Source organism: Lipotes vexillifer, unplaced genomic scaffold (assembly GCF_000442215.2).
Source record: "Lipotes vexillifer unplaced genomic scaffold, Lipotes_vexillifer_v1.1 scaffold835, whole genome shotgun sequence".
NCBI classification, from domain to species: domain Eukaryota; kingdom Metazoa; phylum Chordata; class Mammalia; order Artiodactyla; family Lipotidae; genus Lipotes; species Lipotes vexillifer.
In genome coordinates this window covers 610,549-619,101 of record NW_006774135.1, presented here as the reverse complement: position 1 = coordinate 619,101, position 8,553 = coordinate 610,549, and the positions used below count along the sequence as shown (strand labels likewise).

General features: G+C 66.5%; 2 protein-coding genes across 4 annotated transcripts in view; one reads left to right on the top strand and one right to left on the bottom strand.

Moving 5' to 3' along the window:
• The window catches only part of CDK11B (cyclin dependent kinase 11B), a 13,652-nt gene extending 9,322 nt beyond the window's left edge, over nt 1–4,330 (top strand). For all 3 annotated transcript variants that reach the window (XM_007448934.1, XM_007448933.1, XM_007448932.1), the window contains exons 9-19: nt 202–324; nt 963–1,138; nt 1,905–1,995; nt 2,449–2,570; nt 2,762–2,867; nt 3,059–3,180; nt 3,258–3,365; nt 3,440–3,556; nt 3,646–3,794; nt 3,876–4,065; nt 4,150–4,330. In XM_007448934.1, coding sequence (XP_007448996.1) covers nt 202–324; nt 963–1,138; nt 1,905–1,995; nt 2,449–2,570; nt 2,762–2,867; nt 3,059–3,180; nt 3,258–3,365; nt 3,440–3,556; nt 3,646–3,794; nt 3,876–4,065; nt 4,150–4,242 — 1,397 coding nt within the window. In that variant the 3' untranslated portion in view covers nt 4,243–4,330. The remainder of the gene's footprint in view (nt 1–201; nt 325–962; nt 1,139–1,904; nt 1,996–2,448; nt 2,571–2,761; nt 2,868–3,058; nt 3,181–3,257; nt 3,366–3,439; nt 3,557–3,645; nt 3,795–3,875; nt 4,066–4,149) is intronic.
• A 1,068-nt stretch (nt 4,331–5,398) lies between these two features.
• Nucleotides 5,399–7,819, bottom strand: MMP23B (matrix metallopeptidase 23B). The gene is given in 9 exon segments (XM_007448971.1): nt 5,399–5,573; nt 5,650–5,776; nt 5,864–5,974; nt 6,236–6,282; nt 6,706–6,719; nt 6,722–6,894; nt 6,960–7,099; nt 7,176–7,312; nt 7,661–7,819. Coding segments are annotated over 9 exon segments (1,083 nt in total).
• Nucleotides 7,820–8,553: the final 734 nt, after the last annotated feature.

Sequence of the window (8,553 nt, the reverse complement as noted above, 5' to 3'; positions counted from 1 at the left end):
CGCACGCCCTGCCCCGCGCGCGCGCACGCCCTGCCCCGCGCGCGCGCGCGCACGCGGTTGAACTCCGTAAGAGCGTAGCAGCTGCAGGTGGGTGATGTGAAATGTCAGTAAAAATGTATCCAGATCGGAAACGCCTGTCTGGGGCTTCCATGAGGCTCCCGAGTCGACGACGTAGGGCGCCCCTTGCTTTCTTGTTGGCCAACGCGGACCGCGTTTCTGCTTGTGGAGGGTCTGAGGTGACGCCCGTCTCCGTTGCAGAGGAAGTGAGTGAAGAGGAAATGAGTGAAGAGGAGGAGCGAGAGGATGAACACCGCGTCTTGGCTGGTGAGAGGCCCCCCGCGCGGATCCACCGCCGCCTCGTCCGCCCTGATCTGGGCGCTGACCCACGTTCGAGTCGTGAGCGGGGCAGCGGCCTAAGAAATAGCCTTTCCCAGAGGCACGTCGTGCCCCGGGAGCTACAGGGAGCGCCTGGCTGGTGCGTCCCAGGGCCCAGCTGGCTCACGGGGCGCTGCTTCCGCCAGCACCCCGCGCTTGGCCGCTTGGGCCCACGGGGGCCGGCGTCCCTTAGAAGGGACAGTGCTGAATGAGCTCCATCCTGAGCGTGCTGGGCTTGGACACCAGGGGACGCTGGGAAACGCCAGTTCGGCTCCAACCACAGGGCCGTTGCTGACCAGGGGCTGCATGGCCTCCGCAGGCAGCCAGGCCAAGCCCTCTGGCCAGTGGCCGCAAGTTTTGGGCGGGCCTTGTGGCTCGCGACCGGTCAGTGGTTCACAGTGGTCCCAGCCCGAGCAGTGGCTCCAAGGCACAGTGCTCTCTGTCCAGGGCGGTGGGACGCGCACCCCGTGCCCAGCCCCCCGGGGCTCTCAATGTGGCTTCTTCCTGCACTCGCTGTTCCTCTCCAGAATGGGTGGGGTAGCCACACTTGCTCGTTCTTGGTTCGTAATTGGGTTCAACTTTTGAAGTTCCAGAGTCACGATTTGACCGCGATTCTGGAGAGAGCGAAGAGGGGGAAGAGGAGGTGGGCGAGGGCACGCCCCAGAGCAGCGCCCTCACCGAGGGGGACTTCGTGCCCGACTCCCCAGCCCTGTCACCCATCGAGCTCAAACAGGAGCTGCCCAAGTACCTGCCAGCCCTGCAGGTCAGGCGCCCTCCCCGCCCCAGGCCTGGCTCTGCTTTGCTGCTTGTGGACGGGGCCGGTTGCTGAGAGCAGAAACTGGGTCCCTGCTGTGGGTGTCTGTCAGTGGGCGGGCCTGGCCACTGGCCTCTCACGTGTCCCCGATTATGGTCCGGCCTCTTGTCCAGCAGTCTTGGGGGGCGGGGGACAGTTCCTGCGTCTGCAGCCAGGACACCCGCCAGGGGCCCCATGTGGAGGGGGCGGCAGCCTGGCAGGCGGTCAGCTCTGGGATCACTTCTGCCTCAGCCAGGGCTGAGCAGGCACCTGCCCACCTCGCCCAGTCGCTGTACAGGGGTCGGAGGGCAGTGCTATGAGTCAGCCCACGTTTTCTGTTGGAAAAAGTCGGTAACAACGATGCTGGAGGGAGGGGGTTAGAGAGGGCAGGTCTCCAGAGGGTGAGGGGCCTCAGGTGCTCCGGGCGCCCCAAGGCCAGTGGCCCAGCCCCAAGTGCCACCCCAGCTCCTGGGGGTTTCCTGCGCCAGCTGGGGGTGCAGTGCACAGGGTCACTCCTGTCCCAGCCTCATCTTAGGATGAGGAGGCTGGAGGTGGCGGGGTGGGGGGTTACCCAGGGCTGGCTTTTGGATAAAGGGGCACGTGCTCACTGAAGCGAGGAGAGCGTTCCCGGGCCGCTGCCCACGCGCCCTGCGGGCCCTCCTGACATGTCTATCCGTCGGGGCTTCCCTCTGGGGTGTGGCCCCGCTGCCACGCCCTCATGCTGGCTTCCTCCCAGGGCTGTCGGAGTGTGGAGGAATTCCAGTGCCTGAACAGGATCGAAGAAGGCACTTACGGGGTGGTGTACAGAGCAAAGGACAAGAAAACAGGTGGGGCAAGTCCCAGGATGGTCCCCCAAAGGGAAGGGGTGGTGTGGCGCATGGACCGGGTGGCCCAGAGTGCCAGCCAGCACCGCAGGGCGCCAGCACCTTCAGTGTCAGGGTCACTGGGTATAGTTTCCTACTATCCTGGTTGTCGCCCCTCCCCTGGTGCTGGGCCTCTGCCTTGCCTTATCTGACTGGTGCACACCTGAGCAGCTCGCCCCTTGGCGCTTCCAGAGGCCAGAAGTCGGCCTGACCACGAGGCTCTGTGTTGCTTGCTTGCAGCCTCAGGCAGGTGTGCACCCTTGGTGGGGCCTCAGAGAAGCAGTCGAGGCCCTGAGCACCTGGGGGAGGCCGGTTGGCCATGTCCCGTGATCGTGGGGAAACAGTGATGAAACAGGAAGAAGGTGTGGGTGGAAGAACGTTTGCTCAACGTTGGTTTTCCCGTTGCGCTCTTTTCAGATGAAATCGTGGCTCTGAAGCGGCTAAAGATGGAGAAGGAGAAGGAAGGCTTCCCGATCACATCGCTGAGGGAGATCAACACCATTCTCAAGGCGCAGCACCCCAACATCGTCACCGTCAGGGTGAGGCCGCCGGCCCACGCTCCTCTGCCCCGCGGGGCCCCCAAGTGCTACACCGCGGTGGCCGTCGCACTTAGGAGGTCCCTGCTGTCACCCAGTGTCTGGGCCCTGGGATTTCAGGTCTCTTGGGAGAGCCGGCGGTGGCAGGGCCAGCCTGGGACCCCCGGGCCATGGGACCTGCTGTCGTTTCCTAGGAAATCGTCGTGGGCAGCAACATGGACAAGATCTACATCGTGATGAACTATGTGGAGCACGACCTCAAGAGCCTCATGGAGACCATGAAGCAGCCCTTCCTGCCGGGTAGGGCCCTACGCCCAGGTCCCCTTGAGGGACGTCCTGCGCTCAGGTCGCCCGGGGCGGGAGTGCTGACCTGGAACTCTGACCCTGTCGTGCTGCGTGTGTGTGAGTGCCCGGGTGCCAGGAGGCTTGGTGGCTGCTGAGGCAGCCGATGACCCGGGGGACCAGCCGCGTGCTGCCGTGTCGCCATCCAGGAGAGGTGAAGACCCTGATGATCCAGCTGCTGCGTGGAGTGAGGCACCTGCACGACAACTGGATCCTGCACCGGGACCTCAAGACGTCCAACCTGCTGCTGAGCCACGCCGGCATCCTCAAGGTGAGCCCTGTGCGCGGCTCGGGGAGGGGCCGGCTCCCGGGCCTGGAGTCGCCACAGCCCGCCCTCTGTCCTCGCAGGTGGGGGACTTCGGGCTGGCGCGGGAGTATGGGTCCCCTTTGAAGGCCTACACCCCGGTGGTCGTGACCTTGTGGTACCGTGCCCCCGAGCTGCTGCTCGGTGCCAAGGTGAGTGTGGGTGTGCAGGAGCCTGCCCTGGGCGCCCTGACGCGCCAGCCCCCTGAGTGCTTCCTGACCCCCAGGAGTACTCCACGGCCGTGGACATGTGGTCGGTGGGCTGCATCTTTGGGGAGCTGCTGACTCAGAAGCCGCTGTTCCCTGGGAAGTCGGAAATCGATCAAATCAACAAAGTGTTCAAGGTGGGTGACCCTGGGGACGTGTGCAGGCGCCCGGGCCACGTGACCCTTCCCTGCAGGGCCCGGCTATCTGAGACACTGCCCTGTTTCAGGACCTGGGGACCCCCAGTGAGAAGATCTGGCCCGGCTACAACGACCTCCCCGCGGTCAAGAAGATGACCTTCACCGAGTACCCGTATAACAACCTCCGCAAGCGCTTCGGGGCACTGCTCTCAGACCAGGGCTTCGACCTCATGAACAAGTGCGTCCCTCCCTGCACCCCACCCTCAGCCCGCCTCTCCCCTGCCCAGCCCCGCCCCTGCCAAGTGCCTTGTTCTCCCAGGTTTCTGACCTACTTCCCAGGACGGAGGGTCAGTGCAGAGGACGGCCTCAAGCACGAGTATTTCCGCGAGACCCCCCTCCCCATCGACCCCTCCATGTTCCCCACGTGGCCTGCCAAGAGCGAACAGCAGAGGGTGAAGCGGGGCACCAGCCCCCGGCCCCCAGAGGGAGGCCTGGGCTACAGCCAGCTGGTAAGGGGCGGGCTGGCGGGAGGAGCGGGGTCCCCGAGACAGGGTTGGCCCGGCCGGGGCCCCACAAAGCCGCTGTGTCCACAGGGTGACGATGACCTGAAGGAGACGGGCTTCCACCTCACAACCACAAACCAGGGGGCCTCGGCCGCGGGCCCAGGCTTCAGCCTCAAGTTCTGAGGCTCAGAGCTGACCCCGGACCCACCTTGGGGAGCGCCGACCGCTGAGGCCCAGCTGGGACAGCGGCAGACACTGGAGGCGGCGTCTGGGTCCAGACCCCCGCCCTGCCCTGACCAGGTGCCGCCACTGCCACGGGGCTGTCGTGGACGCAACCTCAAGTCTAGGACTGGCTGTTGACCTCGTGGGGTTTTCCATGTTTTCATTTTATCTTGGTTTGTATATTTGTAGAATTAAATCACGTTTTCCTTGCCGTGGGAGGAAAGGCTGTGTTTTTTCAGATGTATCGGACTTGCCCTGCGAGGAGAGGGCGGGTATCCATACACCCACACACACACACTCAGCCACGGTGACCACCGGCGGCCGCCCCGGTCGGGTGCCGGCCGTGACTGGGAACAGAGCTGCGGGGGGGTTGGTACTTTCTAATCTTCAGCCTGCTGCTCCAGCACCTTCCTGCTTCTCACCCAGGGCCCCAGAGCCAGGCGTGCGAGCTCGCAGCCACAGCGGGTTTTTGTACAAGGTGGTTGCGTGTTTTAAGATGCAGTAAAATATTTTTGGAGGAAAGGTCTGGCATTTCCTTCTTTAAGTGGCTGGTCCTGTGCTGGGTCCTGGGCCTCCCCGGGGTGGCGGGGAGCCCCAGCCCCTACACTCAAGGAGGGTGGGGTGAAAGGCAGTCTCCGTGGGCTCAGCTCTTTGCAGCCCGCGAGTCCTCCAGCTACTGGTCTGGCTGGACATGGTGTCGCTTGGGCAGAAGGGGACTTGTCACTGCCCGGGGCCCCCAGCTGCACCGAGCTAGCTCCTCCTGCGGGCACCCCCAGCCTCCCCCACACACACACGCCGCCCGCGCTCACCCCACTCCCTTCGGGGAGGCCTTGCAGCCACAGGGCCCAGCCCCTTCCCAGCCCTGAGCCCACGCGAGACCCCCGGCCCCACTGGCTCAGCGCGCTGGCCCTACTGCTGGCGCCTGGGCCTCGGGTTACCCACTGCTCCAGGCCCGGCCCTCTCGGCCTGTCTCTGTGGACGGCATCCTCCCTGCAAGGAACTGGCTGCAGGCTCCGCACCCCGTGGCCCAAGACTGGCCGCCCACCCTCGCAAGAAAGGGCCAGGAGACTTGAGAGAGAAAGTGCTTTATCAGCATCCTCAGCCCTGCGGGCCGCGTTCAGCTCCGCAGGCGGACGCGCCAGGAGTAGGTACTGAGCACGTGCTGCCGCCGGCGCACCACGCACGTGTAGGTGCCCTCGTTGATGGCGTTGGCGATGATGCTCAGGTGCGCGTCGCCCAGCGCCAGGTAGCCGGGGTAGGAGAACTCCAGGGGCTCCTGGTCCTTGTACCAGCTGCGGGGAGGGCGGAGGGCTGGGCAGGGTCCCGAGTCCCCCGCCCACCCTCGGGTGCCCAGGCAGGGTCACTCACTACACTTTGCCTTTCTTGTGGAGGATCTTCTGGCCGCAGCGGAAGGTCACATTCCTGCCCTCGGGCACCAGCCGGATTTTGGTCCTGGGGGGCGGTGCGGTGGCAGCCACCGTGGGGAAGGGGAACTCTGCTCGTACGGGATGGGGGGGCAGAGGCCACATCAGTACCCAGCGCCCTGACCAGACGCAGGCCGGTGCCTGACACCCAAGCTCACCGTAGCAGAAGTCGCAGCTGCTGGGACACAGCCTCTTCATGAGCCTCTGGCGAGCGTCGCAGAAACCCCTTCGCGCCCAGGACGCGCACACGAACAGCCGGTCCAGGCAGCCTGCAGGGGGGCAGCCTGGACTCAGGGCCCGCCCGCCCCGGCCCCCGGCCCCGCCCGCCCCGCGGCATGTGGGATCTTCCCAGACCGGGGCACGAACCCGCGTCCTCTGCATCGGCAGGCTGACTCTCAACCACTGCGCCCCCAGGGAAGCCCTGACTTGTTATCTTGAATTTTCTCTACTTCATTGTACAGGTCCCAGTCCAATCTCTCACTCTCCTACTGCCCCTAACACCTCTTTCAAGGTGAGAACCACAGTCTCACTTGTCTGCTGAGCGGTGATCACCTTGGCCGCCATGTTACCTCCTTTTCTAAGCATAAGCCAGTGAAGGTTATTGAAGGTGAGCCTGACCCTGGGCTCTCAAGCCCGAGTCCTGTGTCGACAAGCTCCGGACTGCTTCCCCGGCCCAGCCCTCCGCCGCCCCCCACACCCCCGCCCGCCCGCCGGCCTTGCCCCCGAGGCCCGAACAGCTGCTGCAGTGCCGGGAGCCTCCCTCGGGCAGCCGTGGGAAGATAAGAGTGTTCCAAGCTGGCGAGGTGGTGAGCTGGCCCCCAGGAATGCAGCTCCAGCTTGGGCTCCAGCGGTGTGGGGGGAGGGGGCTTCAGGGCTCCTGGAACCCAGGCTTACGACCTCCTCCCAGCCTGCCCCGGCCCGCCTCCCTGATCCCAAATCCCAGCCATGACCCGCCCCCAAAGCCCTGCCGCTGTGCCCGCCCGTGGTGCGAGGGCCCCACGGGAGGCCAGGCCGGCGTCACCTTTCTTCCAGCTGTAGCGTGTGGAGCCCAGGACCCAGTACTCGCTGTCGTCAAAGTGGATGCCGCCGTGCGGGGGGAAGAAGGCGTGGGCCAGCTCGCCCGTGGGGCCGTCGAAGCAGTGGTGCGTCGGGGAGACCAGGCAGTCCGTGTGGTTGACCGGATAGAAGCCTGCAGGAGCACGGGGCTGAAAGGGGGCCTTGGGGCAGGGCGGGGACCGGGGGCACGGCGCCCACCTATGCGGAGGTCGCTGGGCTGCTCAGGGGCCACCTCGCGGAAGCTGAAGGGGGACACGTCACTCCACATGCGGAAGGCGGCGGCCAGGCCCCGCCGGGTCTCTCTGGGGCTGAGCAGGTTCCTCGGGAAAGAGAGGATCCTGGGGTGGGAGTCATGGTCAGGGGTGGCAGCCAGGCAGCACCGCTCCCCCCCCACCCCCAGGGCCAGGGTCGCACCTGTATGTGAGGTTGAAGTGATCCCAGCGCAGCCGGGTCGGGGTCAGCGTGTAGCGGCGTCTGCGGGGCGCCGGGGGGTGCGGCGGGCCAAGGCTTGGGGTGGTGAGCACACCCGCTGTCGGGAACACAGCGTCTCCCTTCGAGGGAAGCAAATGCCCCGTGGGGAGGCAGCAGGGACTGGCCCCAAGCCCCAAGCCGCGAGGAAATGGGCCTCGAAGGATGGGAGGGCGCGCGCTCCGGAGAGCGCTGACGCTCTCTCCAGGGAGGGACTCTTTTTGTCTTTCGGCATTTTCTGGTTTTCCACCCCGAGCCGGGGCTACTTAACAGCCAGAAAGAAAAACGTTACTAAAAACAGGCCAGGTCGGAGTGGGCGGAGCTGCCGGCAGATGCTGCCCACCCCCCCCCCTTCAACGGACGCGAACTCGCCGACTCAGGCCCGGACGGGCAGCCGGGGCCGACCCGCCCGCTCCCGCGCCCGCTCTCACCTGCGCTGCGCTCGCCACTGGCCGGTTCCCCAGGGCCCCCGGCCGGGCCAGCAGCACGAGGGTGGGGAGGAGGCACAGCGCGCCCAGCACGGCTCCGAGCAGACGGGCCCGGTCGTGGGCCCCCGACGCCGCTGAGGGGACGCAGGCCCCGCGGCCCATGGCGCCTGCGGAATCGCTGTCGGGGCTCAGGCGGCGGGGCAGCGCGGCGGCGGCGGCTCGGGTTACAGCCCTGAGGGGGAGGGCGCGCGGCTGCCCCGAAGGGAACCAGCTGGCCGCCTGCTGTCGGGAGCACCCCCGACACCTCCAGCCTGGGGTGCGGGGACCCGGGCCTGTGGGTCGGTGGCGGTGGCCTGGGCAGGGCCAACTGGGCGGGGTCACTTGGTGGGGGTGGGGGTGGTGTTGCGAGGAGGGCCCCGGACGCCAGGGAAGGGACGGACACCGGGGGCTCGGGCTTAGGCAGGAGTGGTCAGCCGGGTCCCCAAACTCGCTGAGAGTTGACTGACTTGGCAGCTTTTCTCCCAAACGGAGTCCCCCTGGACACAGGATGAGACCCGGCAGTGGGAGCTCCATCCTGGCCAACTCGGGACAAGTCCCCTGCAGGCGCTGGCTGACAGGGACCCCACGAGAGGGGAGGGATGCGACGGGAGGGGACGTGGCAAGTGAGTACCGGGGTGAGGAAGACGGAGAAGGAGGCGCCTGCGGAGCAAGGCTTGGGTGCCGGGAGGGAGGAGGACCTGCAGGGGCCAGCGGAAGGACCCACGGAGGGCGACAGGGACAGCGCACAAGGGGCGGGGGAGTGGGGGGCGCCGCAGGCATCCCCACCAGGCGCTACCTGCCAAGCGCGCGCAGGGCCGAAGTCTGAACGGTCCTGGGTTGGGGCTGGGGCACCAGGT